We start from the raw sequence: 27,463 nt of genomic DNA, 5'->3' as shown, positions 1-27,463 counted from the left end.
AAGTGCGGGCGCATGCGCAGCATACTGTGTTGAGTGGAAGGAGTGGAGAGACAGCATCAGCAACGGAAGATCCAGCAAGTGCACATCTCTGCATTCAAATTATGTTATTCTCCGCTTTCTCTGACATTTAAGTATCGTGTTCCTGGACATTGAATGGCGCTGGTCACAGTACAGCGGTCGCCAACTCCCAGCACTACATCTAGCCCCTGTGTGTCGGTGAGATTTCTTACTATCTGCTGATTTAGCCGGTGTGACTGTTGTATCTGCAGTTTTAGCCAGGTAGCTGGTTAGCTTGGTTGCTATCTTGGACGAATTCGAAGCCGCTTGTTCCAACTTAGCTTGTGCTTATGCGCATGCCAGTAATGCCAAGGCTAACATGGATTTAGTAATTTGTACTATTTCTTAGAGTTGAACACTACTTTGTTTTAGAGCATTCTAAGACAAACATAACAATTCTTAGCTATCTAGTAGCCACACGTTGTTCATGTCTTGAAACATTTGTATGAACGCATGGAAAGCTTCAAAAAAGTGTTTCCACTGTTTAAGTGTTAGCTAGCAGCTAGCTAAGTTATTGACCACTTAGCCTAACATCAACGTTATTTTCATCATGTGGCGGTTTACCAGTTGTTACAAAAAAAGTATTTGGCGTATGGGTTGGGTATCACTGTCGTAAATAAGGTATGCTTTGTCAAATGTTCGCTTGATTAATACGAGTATATGCTTTATGTCTTAAAGTGACATCTTGCTAACTAGCTTGGATGCATAACTAACGTTAGCTAACATTAGAGTTAGCTATATTGGTGAATAACCGTTACTTTTGTTGAGGAAAGTCTACACAAGTCCATGGGTTTGGTAGCATGTAGCAACAATACCTCAGTTAACCTGGGTACCTTCTAGCTACTGTTTGTGTATCTGCATCGTTAAGTTACTACATGTCTTGGGCTCTGTGTCCGTCCATATCCACTCATTGAGGAACCTCGCCAGCCAGTTAGCTGAAAAGCCTGAGGAAGCATTTTCTCCTCAACTGTATCAAGTGGTTAGCAAACCATGGTCGTGTCAGTCTGTGAGGCGTTGTCAGTTTGATAACGTTACGACGGTCAAGCTGAGCTGATGTGTAAATTGAAGAACCAGTTATGATGAGTGTAAAACAAATGTGACCTGTCTTATTTAAGGCTATAGCCTTAACGTGTGGAGTCTGCTGTGATATTAACGTTACTTCCCATTGCAATAACGGAATATCAGGCATCAAACCAAATTAAGGAAGTGTGACACACCATGTTCCTCTAATGTTGTCTAGTTTAATCACCATTGTATAGTGTTGGTACTATGTGTTGATTGTGGGTCATTTACGTTTTAGACGCAATTTAACACGAAAACGTTGATCAGGTTGTTTGACAAGATTAAATCTGTGATATGACTTGTCAGAGTAGTACAGCAGTATGTGAATTGCAATAGATTACCTGTTTTGGTTTCAAAAAGGATTACTTTGAAGTTTAATGCAATTGGCCTGTTAGTCTGCAAATTAGGCCACATGCCAAGTTGAATGATCTTTACTCATCATAATTGTGCCATGCACTTTTCACTCAAGCAAGTGTAATTGACAGAAGTGTTTTATAAGATGTCGGGAAATTCACAGAAGTATTTTGGGGTCTTTGATGTCCAGTTTTGTTGTCTGGTAGGCTCTGACCCAGTTTATGTAATCTTGTCTGTGAATTTACCGTAGCATGTCTTGTCTTTGACTTGTAATATTCCCTGTGGCGCCACGGGTAGAAATCGGGTTGCGTGTAATGGGCTGATTCGGCCCTGTGGTGTCGATGGTACCAGCTGCCCATCATGTGACCCTGGTGAGGCACCCATGTGAGTCATCTTGTGAGATGCCTGGAGCTTTTTTCCCTGAGAAACACAACATCCCCAGTCCTGTTGGCCTGATTTCTTCTCAACATGCATGCTCTCTGTGGACCCCCTGACTCCATGTCCTGGGATGGGCCGGCGTGTGTGTGTGTGTGTGTGTGTGTGTGTGTGTGTGTGTGTGTGATAGAGAAGGGAAGAGACAGTAGGCATCACATCATTTTCAGTAGACTGGCATGACAGATGCTGTCAAAGGGTGTAGACTAGAGCATGTACGTGTGGTTGACTCTACATCACTGTGTGAATACTCTATTGTAGTGAATTGAATTATCGTTTTACACAAACCAGCCATAGCCTATTGCTCTTTAAAATAGATAACTAAGCTGAGTGACTGTAGGCTAATACTCAGATGCTTTGATGTAAGGCAATAGGCCCACTGATTGGTGTCTCCTGACCAAGACCAAGCAGAGAAATCTGCCTGGTAGCACTGTGAATCCTCTGCTCCCATTGGTGCAAGCGGCAATCTATATGACACTCCCCGGCTCCTCCCCTGTCATGGTATGGTGGTAACCATGGCAACCAAGTCCACATAGGTATTACAGGCATTGACTTAGTGTTGAGCGAAGGGAGGAGTCTCCCCACTGTGGTTTGATGGGTGGTGATGTATGGTTTTTTTTGCAATTGGCTTGTCTGCAAGAAACATGTTTTGAACATAAAAACGGGTGACTCATGTTCTTACCATTTCCCTAACTGCGTTTCTGAAATTGCATTAGCCTTGCAGAGGAATCTGATCATCTAATTGTGAGCACACACTGGCTCTGTCCTCCTGTGGTCCTGTCAGTGCATCTGCAGGCCAACTATGGATATCTATGCAAATAAAGGCCTAATGAGTTCATACACCACCACTGATATTGGTTTGACAGTGGAAGGTCTCTGTGTTGGTCCATTTTTTCCAAAAAATATTTCTTGCCCCAGTAGACTGAGATGCATGCCCATAGTGTTTTTTCCCTGGGATTGTGATTCCCCTCGTCTTTTTTTTTTAATTGGGTCTAAATTACACCATGTAATGCTAGAATGAGTGAGTTAGTGAGTGAGAGATCCCACTGAGTGATGCATAGAATTAGTAACGATCCATTCTTATTCGATGGACTGATGATGAAGATGGTGATGATGATGTTCACCCCAAAGAATTAAAATTTTGTGGTTAACCGAATTCAGTGCTCAGTGCAGAGGGGTGCTGTTTTATTGTGAGTGCTGGCCACCACAGCTGGACCAGCAGGCTGATCTCTGGGAGAGAGAGAGGGAGAGTGTGCTCAGTGTGGGGGATTAGTTGCAGCAGGCCAGGATTAAACTCTCTCTGTTCTCTATTCTGGGTGGGGGCTGCGGACTGTTGGAGCTAGTGGGTGGGTGTGGTGGGTTGGGGTGGGGAATAGAGATACTCAAAAAACAGTCGTCTTCATCTCTCTGATGCTTTCACCCGTCCAGTAACAATTGTTTGGGATTAAAGGTTTTGGACAGAGCGTTGTATGGCTGAAAGTGTTCAGTTATTTATCTAGGTGAATGGATTTGGTGGTGTTATTGTCTGAATGGCGTAGGCTAGTCTACAGGCCTAGTGGATGTTGTTGAAATGCCCACTTGAAGGTGCACTCCAGCCGTACACAGTTGGGGAAAGTACACTTCATGGTTTCTTTTTACATTTTTTTTTTTAATTGGATAGATTGAATGAATGAGAGTAGATGTGAAGTTAAAAAATGCACTTGCTATCAAAATCTACACGCCTGTCCAACATTTTTGTGGTAGACTGTGAATCATTGTGTAGTAGTACACCATCAGAAAACATTTTCGCAAGAGCCTACGTCTGTTTAAAAGTATTTGACATGATGTGTGCATCATCACATAGCTATCCAGTGTAATGTTTATTTTTTCCCCTAGCAGCACATTATGATTTCCTGTTCTGTCCAGGCTCGGTATGATGACGTGTGTGGTGTCAGTGCTTGTGTGCTGGTAGTTATGGTTTCCATGTGTGTGTGTGTGTGTGTGTGTGTGTGTGTGTGTGTGTGTGTGTGTGTGTGTGTGTGTGTGTGTGTGTGTGTGTGGTGTGTGTGGTGTGTGTGGTGTGTGTGGTGTGTGTGGTGTGTGTGGTGTGTGTGGTGTGTGAGATTCCTCTGTTTGGGTGGGTCTGATTGGCTGTCTGTTTCTCTCTATGTGCAGGAAGCAGACAGCGGAGACGATGACCGGCGTGCTCAGCCCAGAAGGTAAGCTAACCAGATCCATGATCCAACACTACAGCAGTCTAAAAGCATGCCATAACTCAAGACAGTTACTATTATGGTTCAATGGCCAGTTGGCCACCCATCCCTCTTGGGAAGTAACTGTGTGTCTGTGACCCCCACTTCACCTCTTATATCCTTCACACATATTAGCCAGTGTTCTGAGCAAATGCACTGACAGGGAGATTGTTATCGCTCTAGCCAGAGGCTGGAACAAATGCAGGTCTGTTTGCCATAGACTGACTGAGTCAGTCATTGATGGTAGATAGGATGCTGTGCAGTCAATGACCACTAAGGGGAGTCTAGTCTACAGCTAAGAAGTGAAGGGTGCCCAGGCTGTGCTTCTCTGTTGGAATAATGAATCTTTCTCTGTTGCTCTCTATCAATCGATGTATATCAGTTCACTCCTTAATTTTTTTCAGTCAGCTTATAACTTTGTTTTTGCTTTCCATGACTATAGAGATTAGGGTGGTCCTTATATGGGGTACATTTTTTTTGTTTTTGTGGAAATGTGCCTCTACATTGGACTGCTGAGTCTTGGAAGTTTTCTTTCCACTTTTCCTCTTTTTCCTCTTTTTCCTCTTGCCACTTCAGCTTCTACCATTTGTCATATTTGTCAAGTGTTTCCAGTTGCTTTATGGCGTATCACATAATACGCAAATGTGTTAAACTTCAAAGGTCTTGAGCAACCTATTGATCAAAATTATTGATTAATATTGATAACATTTTGCCCGTTTGTTTTTTTTATTTATTCAAACATATTGGTGAGGTGAGAGCATGAACTTTTAAAAGTCCTTAAAAGTAAGGACCACGCTAATAGAGATAGCTCTGTGTACTTTTAAAATTGTCCATGTCTGTACTAGTTGGTTATTACTAAATTATCACTATGCAGGCATTGCTTTTGGTGTATTTTTTATAATTATTATTGTATCCTCATCAAACAGACTTTGATGAAACAAATTCTGTCCCCAATTTTCAAATATTAGTATGTAAATGATAAGCATCTGATTTGCAACCTGAACAGGAGGTACACGATTCTAATGTAGAGGGCCTTTGCTGCGTGCCTTTGCTTGCGTAGTTTGCCCTGGGATATTTGCATGATGGTCCTCCTGATAGTGGCTGTATCTGATAGGGGACAGCTTGTTTGTGTGTCTGTTTAGAGGAACCCACGTCACAGATACATAAGCCATCATTGTTGTTGTTGAGCTGTTTTGGCCGAGGTCTCGATTTTTGCATCTTGTATGAATCTCATTAGAATCATCCGGTGTTGCACGGTACGCTGCGTGTCAGAACAGCATTGTGAGCTACAGAACGGTACACTCTATATAAAGTGTGTCAACATAAGTGCTTGGCTTTAGAAGCCTGTTGCTGTATGTTATCAAGATGTGTGTCTGTTAGCACATGTCAGAGAAGCTTTGCTCGGGGGAGTTTTGCTCAAGGCAGAGAAGCTTACACACACACAGTGCTTCGCTCGCTCACTTGCTCGCTTGTTCGCTCACCACTTGACCAGTTATGCAACGCTGCTTAACCCCCCCCCACCCCTCCTCCTCCCCGATCCTTTACAAAAAAAGTTTGGCTGGCCTGAGAATGACTTGCATGACATGAGTGTTTGCAGTGTGCGACACATTACATATCAACCACCCCAAAGTCCCATTACGCTTCCCCCTCAGAACTCCAAACTTCAATGCCTGCCACACATGTGGGCTCAATTATAGATTAGGTAATTCTCTGGTGAGCATGGTGTCATGCTGCACTGACCCCCATGCTGTCTGAGCACATTCCCATCCTTATTCTCATTTGGCATGCCCACGCCAGTACCCCACCCCATATAACTACCTGACCCTGTTTGACTCGGTTACATAACACTCGGCCATAATTAACTGTGTATTAAGTTGTGTTACGCTCTCCACATATGGTTTCAAGTAAAAACTGCACGGTGAAAACAAGCCTTCGGAGAAAACGTCATGCGACTTGACGTGCTCTGGTGAATCGCTCTGGAGAGCCCCTTTCTGGATGGAGGGTGCAGCCGACCCAGCCCTGCACCTCACAGCGTAACGTACAGAGCAGCTGAAAAGTTGTAGCCCAGCTTGGTTTCTCCTCACAGACAGGGGTGATGGGGATCAGTGCTTCTCAAGAGTAAACCTTGAGCTCTAATTGTTCCCATGCAAGCAAGGCACTCTTACGGGTAGTAAGAGGGGTTTGTTTGTTTGTGTGTCTGTGAGTGTGTGTGTGTGTGTGTGTGTCTGTGAGTGTGTCTGTGAGTGTGTGTGAGTCTGTGAGTGTGTGTGAGTCTGAGTGTGTGTGTGTGTGTGTGTGTGTGTGTGTGTGTGTCTCACTTGAGTATTCAGAGAACCTAGATCTGTTGGGATGAGCCACAGCACGCAGGTTCCGCATGGCTCTCATCTTACCTCTGAATTTACCACTGTGCATATGTTTTAAAATGTCACATTCGCGTCTCCGCGACCCTTGTGGTGAGAAGGCCTCAGGTAGCACGTGCTCCATGCAGATTAGTATCAAAATAGAGCCCTGCATACTGTAGAGCTCATTAACATATGAGCTACTGTATTTATGTCCGTAAGAGAGACGACTTCCAGAGGATATTTTTATGTGACCTTCTAGACATTGGCTGGCTAGCCGGCTAGCTGGCTGGCAATGTTTTACGCGCAGCGTTACGAGATAGTAGACGCTGGCACTGTGCCTGTTAACGGCCGCTGTGGCAGAGCAGGTTATTCAAGCTTACTTCTCCGAAAGGAGGGTGGGCTCCACCGCTCCACTGCCCCAGGTAGAGTAGGGTAAAGCAAGGCTGGCTGGACCCAGCAGGCTGAGTCCTGTACCACCATCACCACCACTCCCTTTCTCTGACATACTGTACTAATTTCAGTTCTGTTGCCTCTGGTAAGTTTTAGGCGTTATCCAGGCTACTCCAGCCTGCGGGTTGCGTGTGAACTAGGATTATATTCTCTTGGCTTTCAGCTTTGCTGCCTTCTCCTGTTCTCTTACAATGTATATGACATGTATTAATGACTTCCTTTGTTGCTTTGACTGGTGTACAATGCCCCCAAATGACATATGACATGTTTCACAGGCTCTGACGTACACACTTGAATTGAAAACCCATATTTCAAGCCAAACTGCCCATTCGCCTGCACTTGAACATTTTCGCTTGGCCTGTTTTTGAAATGACAGTGTGTTTTGCCAGTTAGTGACTGTCATTGTGAGTGACTCTGTCATTGCTGTTCTGTCACAAGTACTCTTTAGCTGCTAACATTTGGGGGAACTGGCTCAAAAGCATTGGAAACAGCTGGCCTGCTTCTGCACCATGGCCTTGGAAGGAGTAGGGGTAACTGAAGGGGTTCTCAGAGTCTTGGGCAGACACCCATGTGCGACCTTTCCCAGAGAATTGCATGCAATAGGGCACCCGTTGCACAACTGCAGTTAAATGAATTTGTAAACACAACATGACAAGCATGCCACATGCGTAGATCTCCTATTTCCTGACCTGGAAAAATGACAGCACTACGACTACGATCTGAAGGGTTACTCGGGGATAGACAAATAAACATCACTCGCAACATACCAACACCCCAGTTCCCATGTCCCATGCGGTAGTAGTGTCTGTTTCTCTTTTTCACGTCACTGTAAGATGATCTGTGTTTATTTACGCGGTGTGGAGATGGAGACTGAGTACACAGCAGCATGTGACGGAGCCGTAACTAAAGGAGACAGGTGTGTTGACACCTCTTGTTATTGTGATGTAATCACCTGTGTGCAGGGGTGGTCTTGTCTGAACTCCAGGCCTCTTGTATCGCCATTAGTCAAGAGAGAAACTCTGAAAAAGATACTATCACAGGCTATGATAACGATGGTGTCATGATACAGCGATTTGGCAGTAATTGTCCAAACACCCCTAAAAAGCAGAAGGCTGGAATTTTGTGTGTGAGTGTGTGAGTGTGTGAGTGTGTGAGTGTGTGAGTGTGTGAGTGTGTGAGTGTGTGAGTGTGTGAGTGTGTGAGTGTGTGTGCTCGTGTGTGTGTGTGTGTGTGTGTGTGTGTGTGTGTGTGTGTGTGTGTGTGTGTTGTCTGGCACAGAATTTGCCATCTGAGATGAAGAGCAAAGAGTCAACCCTAGACATGGAGTTGGAGGACCGTGATGAATAACCAGAATGAACCAGATAAATAGCTTTTTAATTGTCCACTTTAGTACACTTTGGTATCACCGTACTGTTCAGACATAGCAGGAATATGGCAATATCAATGTATTGATTTTTGCATCCCCACCCATAGCTGACTGAGAAGCCAGCTTTAAGAGTCTTCTGGCTGTTTGTCACATACATAGATGCAAGGGTTTGTTTATCTCTGGAGACCTTGTGCCCCATCCAGTGTGGAGGTAGATGTTAATGATGCAACACCAATCATCTGACCTGCTATGTAAGAATCCTGGACTGACCTTTAACGTGTTAATACAGGGGAGAGGTCTGCGTGGGACAGATTTTTCAGTCCTGCTCCAGCAGTAATGCCTTATTGTTAGTCCTGCTCCTGCCTGCATCTGTAACATTATGTCCCGCTCCCGCTCGCTGAAGCAACTGACAACTGAAGTAGCATAGTAGTGCCCTCTTCCTCTCTCATGCTTTTGCATAAACACATAATCAATATCCATCAGTTAGGTTGCTTAAACCCCATTTGTTTATGCTGCCTAACAGAACATCCAAGTCTGTTGACTGCACTACTTTAATATTTTTTTATTTTACACTTATATTTAATTTGCGGGAGTGCAGTGAATAATCTGGTTAGTATATATCCTTTTTTGATCCCGTGAGGGAAATTCGTTCTCTGCATTTAACCTAATTTAACCGAATTAGTGAACACACACTGCACACAGTGAGGTGTGCACCCGCAAGCGCACCTCTCTCATCCGGACCGCACCTGCAAAGAGACCCCCCACACACACACACACACACACACACACACACATACCATCAGTTGTCATGAACTATATGTAGTAAGCAGTATCTCTGTTTTGAACAATTAAGTAAACCTAGCGCTACAAACCATCCTCAGGAAGATAGAAGCAGAAAAGGAATAATGCTACACTGACAATTGCCTCATGTTGGCCTAGCCATATGCTAAGACTGACATGGATCATGGTAGGTTATTTCAAGAAGCAGTATATGACACCAGTACAAGATAAACCTATATGCTTTGTTTGCTCAGAAGTTAGTATAATAGTGGAGTTTATCATCAAACAACAATCTGATACCCATGCAGAAAAATTATAATGACCATGAGGATGACTATGATGATGATGAGCGCCGTGAGGTCTCATTCCAACAAATACAGCCCACGGCCTAATATGGGTCTGACACTCCTTTGTTAATACCTACATTAACCTCTACTAGCCCTGGCTGACGAATCTGGGACAGACGGCAGCCGTGTCAACATAAAACAGCTGGTCTGCAAACAAGGGCTAAAACTAGCAGACTACTAACTGTATGAACAATCTGTTTACAACAATGACTTGGCTGGACCTCAATGGCAGGTAGACTGTGACTGAGTTCTTAGAATGAAAGGCCACGGAAGATAAATCTGCAAATTTCCTTTAAAGTGTTAGTCAACATATATCCGATTTCAAAATCCTACCATCTATTTTGCAACTGTGCAGCGTGAGATACCAGAATACAAGAGGAAGTGACAAGACTTTTATTAACCAGAATCCAAACAGCACAAGGAAGTCCAAACATGTTTTTGAGCAAGTTGACTGGTGCAAAGGCTGTGTTGGGAAAACATGCCCTTTCACTTGGGATGGAATTAATTTATTGACCACAACATGTGACTACAACAAGTTGAATTGTTCCTCCCATATACATGTATCGCCAAATCTAATCTCCGCTAAAGAGTGTAGGCTTATCTCCCTGTTGATCACCTATCACGTGAATATCATCTCCTTTGAGCACTTAAGCAGGGATGTTTTACCACCATTAGGCCAGATTGCGATAAGTCATAAATGAATAGGTTATTGTTATTGAAAGGTGTAAAGTATTTTATAGCTTTACTGGATATCGATTTTACTGGATATCATTGTTACTGGATGTTGCACTAATGCATGGCCATTGACCAAACAAACAAAGTGTTTTGTTCACATTACCCAATGCTACTTAGGACTGATTTTGCCTGCTTACTTGCACAGCCTGTGCTTTCTATTCTAATATGATTCTGTAGCACTCATGCCTACCTGCCAACAGCGTCGTTCTAATGTGATTACCTGCACCAACAACCTGCTGTTCAGGAGATTAGGGAGTGCATCTCACCAACTCAGACCCAACATACTTTTCTTGTTGCCAACCAGGCCGCAGTTAAGTTTATCTTAACAGAGGGTCGACCAGTTGATATTGTGAGTACCTTAGAGGACCTTGGAGCTTAAGAGTTTGTTGAGGCTGAATTTATCATTTTTGTCGTGTTGTGTTGACACTTGACTTAAAAAAAAGCTATTTATAGCATTGGACCCAATGCCCGCGATTCCACGAACCATCTAAACAAAAACAACAAAGTGTACCATTGCACTCAAATTGCCTAGAGAGCAGTGATGGTGTTGTTCCGCCTAGCTCTCCGTCGTTGCTTCAGGACCAACCTCGTGTCGTCAGTCTCAGGGCCCTGCTGTTCGCCGCCTCCCCCACCACCACCGAAGCACATGTCAGCAACTCCTCCCTTTTCAGACTTACCGCTGCAGTCCAAGTTTGTTAGCTTGCAAAAGCTCCTAGTTAATTCAGAATGGGAACGAACGCATAAGGTCCTGCCGGCTGTGTCAGCACCCGGTGTCTCTATTAGCGATAATCAGCATATGTCGATTAGGCCTAACATGTCAGATTAGACCGAACATCTGCCAGGCTGACATCCTCGTTGTCTTGACTAACTAAATCGCTACCTCGGTTGACTCTTTATTTGAACTTTTGAAGTACGGAGAACAGGAATACGTGAGTGTTTGGAGCTAGCGTTGGCTAATTCCTGATAGCGCATTAGGAGTCCATCGTCGCTCCTGTTTGTTGAACTAATCTTTGGTTTTAGTTTTACCTCGTTTTGATTTATGTCGGTAAAGTGGACGCTACAAGGAGGTCTTGTTATCACTACCTGAGAACTGCTCCGACTCAAGGAGTTAGTAAGAACAGTTGCTTTCCCATGGAGTAGCTAAGGAGAGCCTCGACTCAAAGGATATCCTGCGCCCCGTCCTGAAACCCTCCCGCTCCGGCTGCCTCGTACAACCATGACCCTGGGGACTGTAGCCTCCTCTACGAGCTCGGCACCAGGCTGCTTCTGCTCCTGTTGCGGGGCAAAAATGGTGCCATACTTCTCGGAGAACGCCGTTGTATCTCAAAACCAGATTAACCAACTGTGAGTATGCCTTGCCTTAGGTTTTAAAAATACGTTTGCTATTACTTTAGCGATTTCAGCCAGAATTGCGGTGGTTAACCACACCTCTCTGATAATTAACAGCACATAATACTATTATTAATATTTTATAGACTTATGTAGTATGGTCTATGTGTTTTATCTGATTATGATGTTGGTCAGGTTCACTGCTCATTTGGTTACATTTTTAGAACTTAAAGGAGGGAGTTACTATTTTGTCATAATTGTAACATGTAACATTTAGGGTAGGTCCTAGAAATTAGTTTACAGTATTTGAAATTGCGAAAGATTTTTTACTCGGCGTTCCATCAATCTCCCTAAACGTGATGCAACAGGATGCATCACAGTTCCTTCCTCTTGTGAAATATCAAGCTACAGCTCTGATTCACTCACCTGTTTTACTGATGAGTTCACACTCAGTCCTTCAGTGGGTCATTTCTTTTACTGTCTATGGTCATACCCGATGATATTCTTCCTTATAAAGTAAACCGAAGAAGTGATATTGAAATCCAACCGTTTATATCATGTTTTGAGGCGATAAGACTTTTATTTCCACAGTAACTGCTTTTGTTTTGTATTGTTTGAAGGAGTCTAGTAAAGTCATTCTCCCTAACACTGATTCAAGTACAGTTTTTAGCAACAATGTGGCTTTTGTGTGGGGAAACCTGGCTGGCTCTGTAACATTGCCATTCATCACTGAGCACAAGCATTGTATCGCCAGATCCCAACATCTAATCCCAGTAAGGCCAACTGAAATGGGTGATTTGAGACGCTGCTTTTTACAGAGCCATGGCAATCTTTTTTTTTTTTTGTTTCAAACATGGCTTTTAGACAATTGTGTATAGAATTCAGCATTCCTAACTATGTGTGTGTGTGTGTGTGTGTGTGTGTGTGTGTGTGTGTGTGTGTGTGTGTTGGTCTCTGTGTGGGTATTTGCAGCGCCGCTTGCATCCCACAGTTATGGTGAGCATTCATCGCCGTAAATGAATGCCCCAGTGTACTCCAGCAGATCCCTGTGTGAAGCAATGGAGGGCTAGATTATAAAGCCAAGACTACTGGGATCAAGAGTAAACTGGGCTCATTAACCTAATCCTGAGAGAGAGGGGGGGAAGAGTGTTTGACTCTCATCTCAAGCATCTTTGGATGTTCTGTGTGAAAGTGCCTCTCCCTCACCCTCACCAGTAGATTCTGTGTGATTAGCAGTCATGAGAAGCTTCTGTGGGAAGCCACTGCTTCTGCATGATGCAGTGTACTGTACCTCGGTGCTGATTTGAGTGACACATGCACTCCAACTGCACCATTCAATCCAGCATTTATTTAATGGATTGCACTGCAGCAGTGTGTGTACGTGCTAGCATGTGCATATGTGTGTGTGTGTGTGTGTGTGTGAGAGAGAGAGAGACAGAGTGGGAGTGGGTGAAATTAGTGGGGAGAAAAGCCTTAGGTAGGCTGTAATGAGTGTCCTCTTGTGTCCTTGTCCCGCTTCACCATCATGGGAATTTAGCAGCAGGCGTGTGTGTGTGTATACGTGTGTGTGTGTGTGTGTGTGTGCAAGGGAGTGAGGGCACTCACCTGCCAGGAGCCGGGAGTGCAGTAACATGACACCTGTTTGCCTTTTCAGGATATAGCAGAGTTGGTCTTGTTAGTTATCAGCCATCCTTTGACAGAGCTTTTTTAAAAATGTAGTTTTATTTTGATGTTATTTCCACACATGCTGGTGTTGTCTTGTGTTTGGATGGGCAGATTGGCATTGTATTGAGGTACTATGGTGCCCTTATATTTGAATGGCCCAGACAAATAACCCACCCACACTCTGTCTCCATTAAAACACTTGTTGTTAGGAGGAAAACATACAGGCATGTGTATTACTGTAACCAGCACCAGATGCAACAAGCCCTGTTTGCTCTCTCGCTCCCTAGCTTACTTGCAATAAACTTTACTTACAAGCTTTGGTTTGGTTCCAAGACCTGTCAGACAGCATAAACAATGATTCATAGGGAAAGCACAATATGAAATCCCCATGTATTTATTTAACAATGCATGTGACCACCATCTGATACACTATCGTCCTGCCCTGATAAACTTTGTGTGTGCCTTTGTGTGTGTGTGTGTGTGTGTGTGTGTGTGTGTGTGTGTGTGTGTGTGTGTGTGTGTGTGTGTGTGTGTGTGTGTGTGTGTGTGTGTGTGTGTGTGTGTGTGTGTGTGCATGTTTGTGCATGTGTTTTAATCGGGCTAAACATAGCCCGGTGGGATGTTTGTGCATCAGGCTGTAATGTCTAACCGCAGCTGGGATGTAATTGCAGGTTTTTATGGTTCCTACAAGGAAGTGTGATTGGGAAGCCCGTAAGTCGGCCCGGGCTGCCATTGTTCTCCAGACCTGGCTGGACCCACCCTTAACGACACTGACACACACAAACACACGTGCAGCCTGGTGTTATTCCAGTAAAAACATGGCTCGATAAGAGCGTAAAATGTGGCAGGCTTAATAAGTGGGGGTGGTGTCGGTGCTTTCATCCCCAAATAAGGAAGTGAGATTTAGGTCAGAGCTGTATGGAGCAGCATGGGAAATGAGTAACTTTGTGTGTGAGAGAGAGTGTGTGTGTGTGAGGATGTGAATTCACTCTGCCATATTCATCCACAACACACAGCCACTCAGGACTGATTGAAAGGGAGTTGGCTCAGCTGAGATGCTGCTGGTCTGGTTTATCTAGGCTACCCGCGACACTGATTCAGTTCCGCCCATCATTTAACCTACATAAGTTGAAGAAATACCGGTTGAGACGGCGTAAAGACCAACAGCAAACTGGCTCGGAGGTGTTTTCCGTGTGTTTAAGTGATTGCTGTGCTCTGTGAGGATTTCCAGACTGCAGTCCCATTGAGCTCCCCAGGCCTCCAACATCCTGGCTTCCTGCATCGGTTGGACTCATGGGAAATTCCCACCCCTTTTCCAAGAATAGTCAGGATGGAGGGATTCTTCACCCCCCCACACACATACAACAGGACTGGCTCTTGACTTTTGAAATGAAGCCTCCTTTGCTTCCTCATCCAGTCCTGCATAGTGTGATTAAACACCAGCTTCATTTGCTTGGTCACTTACTGTAAAAGTTACCTCCCAGCTCCTCTCCTCTTAATCTGTCCCCGTGTCTCTGCACTGTGCTATATTTACCCACAGCTCTCTTAATTCACATATGTGTGTCCGTGTTTCTGTGTGTGAGTGTGTGTGTGTGTGTGTGCGCCCTAATCTGTATCTCGGGAGGTGACAGAATGCGGTGCTCAACACCACCACCCTCCCCGAGCCCTATGTGTGTGTGCCTGTGCCTGCTCCTGAACTCATAAGGCCTTCAGCCGGCCCTCAGCCTGGGCCTATATTTATCTCTCCTCCCCGCCAGAGACTGACTAATATGGGCAGGGACAGGTGGGGGTCAAACGGCTCCTCACTGCTGGTTGGAGGGCGAGTGGGCTCTCTCTGTGGTTCGCACCCATCCCAAGGACCCCCTTACATAGTGATGATTGTGTCTGTGTCCCAACAAGTACCGCCTGGCGCTGGATGCCAAAAGATGACCCTCCCTCTATCTTTCTCCCCCCCCACTCTCTCCCACTCATCCTTTTTAGCCTCAAGTGTTGAGGAGTTCAGGCGGTCTCAGATACCAGAGTCTTCAATGAATCGGTGTGTGCCAGAGAGAGTGAGCGTGTGTGTGTGTGTGTGTGTGTGTGTGTGTGTGTGTGTGTGTGTGTGTGTGTGTGTACGTGTGTGTGTGTACGTGTGTGTGTACGTGTGTGTGTATGTGTGTACGTGTGTGTGTGTGTGTGTGTGTGTGTGTGTGTGTGTGTGTGTGTGTGTGAGTATGTCCTTACATGTCGCCTACAGTAAAATGCCAGAGGGTGGGAATGCCTGAGCGTGGCTTCAGTGCCCTCGCAGCTCGTGGCCCGGCCTGCTGAACATAAAGCAGCTTTGTTTTGGCATACTGTGGTGTCACTGTACGGTGTGTGTGTGTGTGTGTGTGTCCGTGTCCCGTCCAGCGGGTGCCGAGAAGCACGCACTCCACACTTGACAAAGCGCCGACTGTCAGCCCTGTTCTGGGACGAGCAGCGAGTTGGCCCGCGTATGTAAATTTGGGGAAGTTTGTTCCCTTCTTAGTGCCGTGGCAGTGCCAGTTTGGTGACCTGTTTAAATTTCAGCAGTGGTAGTCATCAAGTGCTGTCCTTATTCTGTTGAAATCACAGGCTGGAGACACACAGCCCAAGACCTTCAAATCCTCCTTTCTCTCCTCTTTCTTTTCCTTCCTTCTTTCTTACTTTCATTCATTCTTTCTTTCTTTCTTTCTCTTTTTCTCTCTCTCTCCCCCTCTCTCTCCTCTTTATCTCCTCATCATCTCTCTTCCCCTCTTTCTCTATCCTGTCTTCCCTCCACACCCTTCCTGTGCGGTGCGGTGCGCTGACTCTGTCTCGGTGAACACGCCGACGCCGGCCTCATTGGAGCCAGCTGTTGAGCTGAGAGCGAGGAGAGAAAGAATGAGACCCAAACAGACAGAGGAAATGACTGCGAATCGGAGTGAGGCAAGAGCCGGCACGACAGAGCGGAGAGCGAGGGAGGAAACAGCTGGGTCACGGGTGAACGGGTTGTGGGAAATGAGCTCAAAGAAGCCGGGCCCCTAACTTTTTTTTTTTTTTTTTTTTTTTGATTGTTTTTCTCCTTGTTTTTCGCTGCGGGGGCGACGCCTTCACTTGCTCTGCCTCATCCTCTCATTGCTGCTATAGTCCACCAGTGTCCTGTCCTGTCTGGAAACCCCTTTTCCCCCACGCTGTACTTCCTGCACATTGGGCTGGCTAGCATGAACACCTCTCCAGGGGAGAGATTATTCATTTGTTTATATATATATTTATATATATATATATATATATATATATATATAATAAGAATTGTATAATTATGTACAGTTTGTATATATATCTCAAACTGCTCTCTGCCTGGTTTCTGCTCAGGTGAAGCAGCCATAGTTAGTGTGTACACACACGTGCACCTAGTCAGCACTATTCAGGCGCTGGTGGAGTGTATTTTGAGAGCCAGTGGCCCTGGGAGATGGTTCTCCTTTATCATAAATGTCACTGGACACAGCAGCTACCGCGGAAGGCCCGCTGGTGTCCTTTCATGTGATTGGCGAGCTGAGCCGCTATCCTTGGAACATGGAGCACAGCGTGTGTCTCTTTCTTTTTTCTTCTCTCGTGCTGTTTTTGTGGTGGCCAGGAGAAGGGGGGGGGGGGGGGGGTCAAGCAGACTTTCTCTCTTCCTCAGCCACAGTGTCTCATGATCTCAGTGCTGGCCTGATGGCTAATTAGATTTAGATTAGATTAGCTTGATGTTATGGTCAAGCTAATCTAACACACACACACACACTCACACACACACTCACACACACATTTAAGCCCCCCTGGTTTGTGGTCTGGCCTCCTGAGACAACAGCCTCACACCTCCAGCTGCAGGAGAGCAGAACATTATGTTCTGTACAAGTGTGTATTTTTGTGTGTGTGTCACTCTACGGGAGTGTGATACTGTGTACTGGAGATCTTTAACACAGGCTCGGGCGCTAAGGGAGAGATTAGGCAGATAAACATGAAGTCTGCTGATCTCCGCTAACCCTCCTGTCTTTTCTCTTTGTCTCTCTGTCCTCTCTTTCTGTCCATTCAGCATCAGTGAAAACTTCCTGACTGTGAAAGGTGCTGCCCTCTTCCTGCCCCGCGGAAATGGCTCCTCACCATCATCAGTGCCCCGCATCGCACAGCGGCGGAACAAACACACAGGTACGAAGGGTTCTCTCCCTCTTTCACACACACACACACACACACACACACACACACACACACACACGTACAGTCGGCACAGCGATCCAATCAGTCATGAAGATCCAGCCTCTAACAGACTCAGACATCACAAACATACGTGTGTTTGGCATACCATCAAACCTACACCGTATTACGTTTAAACGGGGTTGATAAAATCAGATGAGGGGCCCTGTCTCTCATTGCGTAACACAGTTTCTTCCACTAGTCTGTAGTGGAGCCTCTCCAACGCGCCACAGCTGACCTGTGTGTGTGTGTGTGTGTGTGTGTGTGTGTGTATTAATACTGCGGCTATTTAGGTGCCTTTTTCCGTACACTTGCCTTGCCGCTCAAGGGCATTGATTATAGAGGGGGGGGGGGGTGGGATTACCTTGTTTATGGATGGGACCCTTAGTGCTGGCTCGGCAGTTAGATGCTGCAGCCTGCCCTGATGGTGAATTGCGACATGATCAGGTTAGGTAGATGCAGCGTCATCACTGCCATGACTGGTGTGTGTGTGTGTGTGTGTGTGTGTGTGTGTGTGTGTGTGTGTGTGTGTGTGTGTGTGTGTGTGTGTGTGTGTGTGTGTGTGTTTGAATGCGTCAGCGTTCTTGGTCACTGACTATGATTGCGGCGCCTGCAGGTAGGGTTCTTGCTTGTGTACTGATGACCCATGGGAGATCAGATAGGGGAAGGGAAAGGGTGTGGCCGGTGGCTCCCATGAGTCATCTGAGGAACTGAACCTGGGTAGCTCTCGTCTTCACCCACATGGTTGGGTCAGTGGCATGACTGTGTGGGAAGTCTTGTCTGCCTGTCTGTCTGTCTCTAACCTGAATGAGTGGACTCTGAACCAGTGTGGGAGTGTAGCACACCAAATCTTTCAATTGTTACCTTGTCTCCTCAGGTGACCTCCAACAGCATCTACAGACAATGTTCACCCTGTTACGGCCAGAGGATACTATCCGGCTGGTGAGTCCACCTCCCCCTTCCCCCACCTCCCCTCCTCATTCTTTTATCAGAGCTGAGAAGCAGTGACCCAGTAATGTCCTCAACATCTACTCTCCTACTCTCTCTCTCTCTCTCTCCCTCTCGCTCTCTCTCTCTTTCTCTCTCTGTCTCTCTCTCTCTCTGTCTCTCTCTCTCTCTCTCTCTCTCTCTCTCTCTCTCTCTAGGCGGTGCGTCTGGAGAGTGCCTATCCCCAGTGCACGCGCTACATGGTGGTGGTGTCCACCAACGGCCGGCAGGACACGGAGGAGAGTGTCGTGCTGGGCATGGACTTCAGCTCCTCAGACCGGTATGTCTCACCCTCCCCCGGCTGCACACACACGAACCAAGTGAAACCACTACTATTGTTCAGGTCTGGCACGACACTGTTGTGGGAGGAAGTCATGTGTAACACTCTTTGTGTGTGTGTGTTTTGGTCTAGTGTATGCACTGTTGGGCTGGTGCTGCCTTTATGGAGTGACACTCTGATACACTTGGATGGTGATGGGTAAGACATCTCTCTATCTCGCTCTCCCACACACACACACCCAAGGTCACACACCTGCTGCATTTCCTCATTAGAGTCTCTCTGTGTGTCCCCCTGAGACTCTGAGCTAAGCTCCTCTCTCTCTCTCTCTCTCTCTCTCTCTCTCTCTCTCTCTCTCTCTCTCTCTCTCTCTCTCTCCACAGTGGGTTTAGTGTGTCCACCGTCAACAGGGTCCATGTCTTCAAGCCCGTCTCTGTCCAGGCCATGTGGTGAGTGCCCTCAATCTTCCCTTCTGTTATGTTCTCTCTCGCTCTCTGTCTCTCTCTCTCTCTCTCCCCCCCTCCTCAATTTAGTCACAATGTCATATAGTATAATATACAGCACAACACTCTCAATGCTGTCTATTGTCTCTATTCTATCACTCCATTCTTTCCCTCCTCTTAATGGCCTCCTCCTCCTCCTCCTCCTCCTCGTCTTCCTCCCAGGGCGGCGCTGCAGTCCTTACACAAGGCGTGCGATGTGGCGCGCTGCCACAACTACTACCCGGGCAGCCTGTTCCTGACCTGGGTCAGCTACTACCAGAGCCGCGTGGCCTCGGACCAGGTGTGCATCAACGAGTGGAACGCCATGCAGGACGTGCAGTCGCACCGCGCCGACTCCCCCGTGCTCTTCACCGACGTGTGAGTGACGCGCGCAGTCGCATACGTGCACACACACAAACACACGCGCACACACACACTCATGTACAAATGCACACACATCATATGACTACACACACACACACACACACGTACACACCCACCCACCCACGTCTTGTGGCCACACACACACACACACACCCACATACACACACACTAACATGCACACATACACCCACGGCTTGTGGCCACACACACACACACACACACACACTAACATGTACACATGCACCCACGTCATATGGCCACACACACACAGACTGAACTGGTTTGTTGAAATGTGAGCAGTTGTGCTGCAGAGCGTGTGCATGTGGGTGTAGGGAGGGAAGGGTTCAGTAAGAGTGCACAAGCCACTCGCACAGTCAATAGGGGTGTGCTGCTCCTTTGTGTGATGGAAATCTCTGCCTCTCTCCGCAACACCCTCCCCTTTATGACCTCTGCAGTAAGTCAGTGGCACACGCGCACACACACACACACACACACACACACACACACACACACACACTTGTACCTATTTAACTGTACTTATGACACTCACGCGCACACACACACACACACACACACACACACTAGCATCTATTTAAATACACACAACTGTACATATGACACTCATACACTTAGCACACACACACACACACATATGTACACACATGTACACACACACACACGTTGCTGGTATAAATAGAGCAGATCAAATGGTATCAGCCCGCGCTCTCTCATGAGCACACATGTGTACATTGGGTCACGGAGCCATGAACCACCTCGCCCTCTCGCTGTTTACACTGACCGGCCAGGCCGCTGCCTTGCCTCACGGTCAGACGTTTATCTGGTATTTATTTACGTTCCTTTTATCGGGGGAGGGAGGGAGGGAGGGAGGAGGTCGACGGGTGTGCGAGTGCGAGTGGGAGGGGGAATTCCCACTCTGGGGTAGGATAGGTGGCCCACGTGCCTCTGTGCACCGGTAGGGTGGGGGTTGCACCTATCTTTAACTCCCCAAGGGGTGCCAGAGGTGCCCAGAATAGTGCGCGCGCCCCCCAGGCAGCTTGATTTACGATCGGAAAAAGTGCGAGACGGAGAGGTAGACAAACACACGGACTGACAGAGGCAGGTGGACGGGCAGACAGAATAGAGGAGGAGTGTGTGTGTGTGTGTGTGTGTGTGTGTGTGTGAGCGGATGAGAGGGCAATTAGACAGATATACAGCTTGCCGACACTCGTCCTGGAGGGATGGACAAGTGACCCCTAAGGGACAGGAAGGGGGTCAAGCAGAGGTAGAGGAAGGGGGGTAGGGAGTGTGTGTGTGCGTGTGTGTTTTCCTGATTTCATTTCAAAACACACAACACACACACACAGTTGCTCAAGCTGTGCACTCGCTGAACCCTCTCATGCAAGAACAAAATGAGAAATTGCATGCAAACAGTAACACCCACACGCACACACTGCCGTCACCAATTTTGCAAACAACTCTTAAGTGCAGATAACTCTGTGTGTGTGTGTTTTAGCCCTGCTGGGACTCTGCTCGAGATAGCCTCTTAAAAAGATTGTTGGCCTGATGCCCTGTCCTGGCTCCAGCTGTTTTGACCCACTTAGTTGATCGAGGGGTATATATATGTCCCTTTCTCCGTCTGTCTGTCTGCCTGTCTGTCTAATCTAGTCTAGATTGTGCGTGTGTGTTTGTACAAACATGCGTGTGCGTGGGCTTGTATGGTCATCCACTGCGGGTGTATAACCTTGATGGCCGGCTACATTGTAATCCAAGCCCAGCGTGCCGGCCTGCTTCTTGGGAAAGGATCAGCTCCTTTCCCATGCCAGTGCCCTTTTTCCTCCGAGGGTCGCGGAGTGCAGCGCTAGCATAAACAAGCTCGCTCGCTCGCGCTCCCCCCCTCCCTCCCTCCCTCCCTCTCCCCGTAGAGAAGCGTCCGCCTGATGTGAGCCATTTAGATGGCCGGGGTCATCCGTTCCACTCACGCACCCGAAGCAGGCGCGGAGAGGCACCTGGCTTAACAATATTTGCCACCCTGGGATCTGACCTACATTGGTCTCTGTGCTCTTTGTGAGGTCGGCCGTAGAGCAGCTTGTGTGTGTGTGTGTGGCGTGTGTGTGGTGGGGGGTGTTGGACTTGGGGCAGAGCTCTGGTCTCGTGGGAGCTAATCAGGGCATGCGTTGCTATCAGCAGAGAGGCACATGGCTCTCACCCCCCCTCATGGGTCCCTTGACAGACTCCTCTCAGTGGCCTAGAGACCGAGAGGCCCACTGATAAAACTACCCACTTATACAAAGTGATGTTGAACTGGTTCCATGACCGTTGGCTTTGGGGCCTCTGTGCCTCCTGTCCTGACACACATACACACGCCAGCAGCCAGAGGAGGAGATTTGGGGGGATTGAAGCTGTCCTTGTGGGAGTATGCGCACGGCATATGATTAATGTGTGTGTGTGTGTGTGTTTTGGGGTTTGTGTGTTTGCAGGCCAACGGAGCGGGAACGCACCGAGCGCCTGATCAAGATGCGCCTGCGAGAGATCATGATGCAGATGGACCTGGAGAATGTCACCTCCAAACAGGTACTGAGCTGCTGGAGATGCTCTTTTGCTCACCCTGTGCTTGGAGCATCCACTCCCTCTCTACATGTACACAGTCTGCTATGTAATACAACAGCACTTTTGTTCTTAGTCTCTGATCTTCTACTTCCTCTGCTGCTCCTCACTTCCTGAACTTGGATCTTGTTCAGAAATAAGCTCTTGGGAGAAAACCCTGGTGTTCCTTTTTTGTTCAATTGTTCAATTGTCACAACTTAAGGAACCACAATCAGACTAGCCCTCAGTGGAATATTCCATAGTGGAATATTGATTTTGGAATATGAGTATTTATTGCCTGGTCACTGTTGAAATGAGACAGCTGCTGTCAACTTGCCCAATCTCTCTGTTTTTATCATTACAATTCAGTTCATTTCCGCTAACTGTCAGTGCTGACTAGTCTGTCTGTCTGTTGTTGTTCCTCTCAGATCCGCACAGAGCTGGAGATGCAGATGACGTGTAACCTCCGCGAGTTCAAAGAGTTTATCGACAACGAGATGATCGTCATCCTGGGCCAGATGGACAGTCCCACGGAGATCTTTGACCACGTCTTCCTGGTGAGCGTCCAGACACTGACCTCTGACCCCCATGCGTCTGTTGCTCTAGTCCCTCATTTATCTTCCAGTAGATATATTCCGTGGTTCTCGTGAGGTTAATTGATTTTTTTTGTCTGGCTGCAGGGTTCCGAGTGGAACGCGTCTAATCTGGAGGAACTGCAGAACAGTGGGTGAGTCAGACTTGTGTGAAAACACCTATTCTTCTCCTCCGCTCCATCAGAAATAGCCCTAGCTCCTGTTGTAGAGTAGCATGAGTGAGTCATCTAACCCACCTCTCTGTGCCGTTGGCAGGGTCCGCTACATCCTGAACGTGACAAGGGAGATTGATAACTTCTTTCCTGGCCTGTTTGAGTACCACAACATCCGCGTGTACGACGAGGAGGCTACCAACCTCTTGGAATACTGGAACGACACTTACAAGTTCATCTCCAAGGCCAAGTGAGTATGCCCTTTCAGTTTGAACAACTTTCGCATTTAGTGCAGCTAATAAATAAGGTTTTCTGGGTGTTCTACACAGCTATGACGAAATAGTAGGCTACTATAAAACGTTGTAGTCAACTGAATGTGTTGTGTTTAACGATTAACTACCTTGGAAAAACTGACTAAATAATTAGATTTCCAAGCCAGTATCCCTAAGCCACCCTCTAGATCTCACGGAACATTCTAGTAACGCTCGTTCCCCCTCGCTCTCTCTCCTGCTCAGGAAAGCCGGAGCCAAGTGCCTGGTCCACTGCAAGATGGGCGTGAGCCGCTCGGCCTCCACCGTCATCGCCTACGCCATGAAGGAGTACGGCTGGGACCTGGAGCGCGCCTTCGACTACGTGAAGGAGCGTCGCACCGTCACCAAGCCCAACCCCTCCTTCATGAAGCAGCTCGAGGAGTACCAGGGCATCCTCTTGGCCAGGTAACGTCCGTCCTCTGCCAACGTCAGCAACACACACACATACACACACACACGTACACGCATACGCATGTACACACACAAAAGCGCTTCACCTTTGAGCTGGAGGATTAGCTGAGCCATCTATAGCGAGACTGCGTTGGCACAAACACCTGTTTGCTGTAGCGAAGGTCAACACGCGCTGGGATTAGCATTCCCACCCAGAATGTAAGCGCTGTTTTATACGGGCCAAGACAATAGGATCTCCTCGAGTCTCGCTCCTATTCTTCAGAGTGAATCCAGCCTGTGGGAGTTGCTCCGCGTAGTCTCTCCCACGACCGGCTGTGTGGTCAGGCTTTCTTTCTAAGCCCGTGTTTGTTTACGGTCATTAATGGTCATGCCTACTCGTCTAATACATCTTTTCATGCAAGAGGTGGCAACTCAAAACTGAACAAATCGTTGAGGATTGACAGTAATGCTGCTGTGTGCTTCTCTTTTCCAAGGCAAGTTGTGTCATGATGTTTGTATTGTCTCTCCCGCAGCAAGCAACGGCACAACAAGCTGTGGCGCTCCCACTCGGACGGCGACCTGTCCGAGCCGCTGGCCAAGTCGCTGGATCACTCGGACCCGCTCAACAACAACGGGCCGGCCTCGCTGCAGCACTTCCTGGGCATGGCCGTGCTGCAGGCCCTGGGCGCCGAGCCGCCGGCCCAGCAGGAGCACCTCGCCGACGGGGACGGCGTCCGCACGCGCAGCCCCTCGCCGCCCACCTCCAACGGCCTGTGCGACTCCACGGAGCACCTGGCCACCTCCTCCTCGGCCTCCGTGTCCATCTCGCTCTCCTCGTCCGCCTCCCACGCCGTCTCCTCCTCCTCCGAGGACCCCTTCCTCCCGCCTCTGCCCCGGCCGCGGGCGGCCACCGTGGTGCCCAAGGCGCGGCTGGACGTGGCGGCGTTCATCGTGGCCGAGACGGTCCCGGCGGCGCGCCCCCACCCGCCTCCCTCGCTCCACGTCCTGCCCCCGTCGCCCTCCCCCGAGCCCCGGCCCGACAGCGCCGACTCCGGCTCCGTCCTCCACCGCCCCCTGACGCCGGCCGGCTCCACCAGCCCTGACCTGCCCGTGGACGAGGCCGACGGGAGCGTGAGCGTCAGCGAGAGCGCTGTCCAGTTATCTTATCAGGAAGAGCAGCAGCAGCAGGAGCAGCTGGCCCAGGAGCCCAGCATCACTGACAGCCTGCAGCTGTCTCTGGACACTCTCAGCGAGGGCGTCGGGGGGCCCGCTGGACTGCCCTCCTCCTCCTCCACCGCCGCCAACACGCCCATGGCACTCAGCCCCCTCAGCCCCACGGGATCGGCCCTCTCGCTCTCGCTGGACCCTCACCACGGCAACGAGGACGACGATAGCAACAACAATAACATCGGCGGCCACCTGCACGCCGGCGACAGCGCCGACGAGGTTCCGTGCGGCAGCTTGCCCGAGATGACCACCCAGAGCGGCTCGTCCAGCCTCAGCACCGACAGCATCGACTTCTTCAGCGCCCGCGAGAAGTTCCTGGGGCTGTCGCAGGACGGCGTCCTGACCCGACCCGAGCCCTCCAGCTCCCCAAGGGCCGGTCAGTCCCGCTGCCCCAGCCAGGACCTGCCGCAACAGCCACAGGACGAGCAGGAGCACAGCCCAGCTCCATCGGACAACAGCCAGGCAAAGGTGAGACTGGCAACCAGAATTAATGTCAATTATTTACCATTGCAATCATCAAAAAAAGTGTTGCTTTTTTTTACCCTATTTTTTGCGTCTCATGCATAAGTAATGGGATCATGCAATTCGATTCCTTAAGAAAACTCCAAATCTCAGTGTAATTGACATGTTGCTGTTTTGCTGACATGGTGACTACTGCCCCCTACTGGTAGCAATGAGCTAAATGATATGGATGGAGGTCAGCTGTGCATGTATCAGTGATGGTGTCTGTACAGATAGCATTTTAACATTGTGTTTGTTTTGCGTAGGGTTCTCCTCAGCCTGAAGATGTCTGCAGCCCTGTCGGTGACCCCCACCCGGATAACGGCGTTTCGGTCCGGCACATGGTGACGGAGCTGGAGTCCATCTCCCACATCCAGCTGCCCCTCCAGCAGCAGCCAGCGCCACGCAGCCCCCAGCACCCGCCCCCGCACAGCCCCGACGGTGCCCCCGAGCTGCCCTCCACGCCCTCTCCCCCTCCCCCTGCTCTGCAGCCTCCCTCCCCCACCACCCCCACCCGCAACTGGGCCACCGGGTCGGTGCGCCGCGTCCGCAAGCAGCTGGAGCAGAAGCTCCGTCAGCAGGAACTGGACTGCCCCGTGCCGGCCTGTGCACCGGCGCCCGTCTCCTCCTCCTCCTCCTCCTCCTCCCCACAGCCCGCACCATCATCATCATCATCATCGTTGTTGTCGTCCACCTCCTCCTCCCCTGGCCCCGAGCACCGCACCTCCTCCCCCCGGCCGGGCGCTGCCCCACTGGACGAGGCCTGCACGGAGCCGGAGGAGGCCCGCTGCGGCGAAGCAGCACCTGTGGAAGAGCAGGAGGAGCGACTCCCACTCCATTTGGACTCTGGTGCTCTCCCTGAGCCTCCCTTACTGCCACCCCCACAGTCATCCTCCTTCCCTGCGTGCCCAGAGAGCGGCACCCACTGCCACCTCCCCACGCCCCCGGCCCCAGAGTCGAGCGCCCAGCCCGGGCTGCTGTGGCTGGAGGGCGTGACGGAGATGGAGACGGACGCCGACGGGCCGAGCTCGCTCCTCCTGCCCCAGGGGACGCAGCCGTACAGCCGGCTGGCGCGCAGCAGCGAGGACCTGGAGAAGATCCAGGAGACGCTGCGGGAGCTGCAGGCCTTCCTGTACGAGGCCGGAGGGGCCCGGGGCCCCGAGACGGAGCCCGGCCGCGGTTCCTCGGAGCAGGGCGAGGACGAGCGACGGGCGCCGCCGCAGGGAGAGCCCCGCGGTCCGGCCGTGTGGCAGCGCGCCATGGAGATCGAGGCGCGCATCCGCCAGGCGGGCCTCACGCCGCCCTCGCTCATGAAGCGCTCGGCCTCGCTAGCCAAGCTGGACTGCCTGGAGCTGTCCACGCACGACCTCAGCAGCTGGGACTTCCACGCCGGCGCCTGCCCCGCCCCCTCCTCGGACTATCACCCGCAGCAGCAGCAGCAGCAGCTGTCCCCCCTGGCGCCCTCGCTGTCCCTCTCCCCGTCGCTGGTTCACCCCGTGCACGACGAGGCCTACAAGAAGCAGCGCGTGCTGCACCAAAGCCCCCCCAGTAGCCCCCGGCCTGGACTCTGCGTCCAGGAAGAAGCGGGCAGGACTGCCGCGAGCCCCTCCAGCCCCCCCTCCCCGCCCCCCTGCCCACAGCACAGGTCCAAGGGCCGCGCCTCGGCTCCGGACCACGCCCACGCCCACGCCCACCCGCAGCCCTCCCAGCACGGGAAGCCACACCCGCTGCGGCGCCTGCGCAAGGCGGCAGATAAAAAGCGGACAGTGACTGTGCTTTACAACACCATGTGACCCTTACCTGAGGCCCCAGAGACTGCACTAGGGGCCTAGCTGTGTGTAGAAATGTATGTGTGTGTGTGTGTGTGTGTGTGTGTGTATGTGTGTACATGGGTTATACATGGGTTGTATGTATGCAAGTGTGTGGATGGATGGATGTGTGTGTGTGTATGTGAGAGTGTGGTGTCGGACTGTTTCAAATTCAATCTCTGGATCAGTGTGGACTGTAGCTGTTTTTTTATCTATTTTTTATCCGGTTTTATCTATTTGTTATTATTGTGTGTGTGTGTGTGTGTGTGTGTGTTGAACAGAAAGTGGTGTCCCAGTGAAATGAAAATGAGGCTGTTTTTATCATGCACTTTATTCTTTCCTTTTAGATTTTTTTTTTTTTCATTTTTGTTGTATAGGATATGAATAAAGTTTTAGTTATTGCCTA

At 49.2% G+C, this 27,463-nt stretch overlaps 1 protein-coding gene across 2 annotated transcripts; it reads left to right on the top strand.

The window, feature by feature from the left end:
* The first annotated feature begins 42 nt into the window (after positions 1 to 42).
* Positions 43 to 27,463, top strand: ssh2a (slingshot protein phosphatase 2a). Of its 2 annotated transcripts, XM_062552435.1 has the most exons (15): positions 43 to 216; positions 4,060 to 4,103; positions 17,205 to 17,317; positions 18,240 to 18,304; positions 18,508 to 18,629; positions 18,762 to 18,827; positions 19,010 to 19,075; positions 19,292 to 19,486; positions 21,970 to 22,063; positions 22,504 to 22,632; positions 22,756 to 22,802; positions 22,924 to 23,070; positions 23,336 to 23,536; positions 24,055 to 25,216; positions 25,516 to 27,463. In XM_062552435.1, the coding sequence occupies exons 1-15, from the start codon at positions 154 to 156 to the stop codon at positions 27,040 to 27,042; spliced, it is 4,041 nt and encodes a 1,346-aa protein (XP_062408419.1). In that variant the 5' UTR covers positions 43 to 153; the 3' UTR covers positions 27,043 to 27,463. The 2 variants fall into 2 exon arrangements, with proteins under 2 accessions (XP_062408419.1, XP_062408418.1); XM_062552434.1 differs by lacking the exons at positions 43 to 216; positions 4,060 to 4,103 and adding an exon at positions 10,864 to 11,500.

Source organism: Sardina pilchardus, chromosome 13 (assembly GCF_963854185.1).
Source record: "Sardina pilchardus chromosome 13, fSarPil1.1, whole genome shotgun sequence".
Classification (NCBI taxonomy): Eukaryota; Metazoa; Chordata; class Actinopteri; order Clupeiformes; family Clupeidae; genus Sardina; species Sardina pilchardus.
Note: the sequence above shows the minus strand (reverse complement) of the source record. Positions and strands in the feature narration are given on the sequence as shown.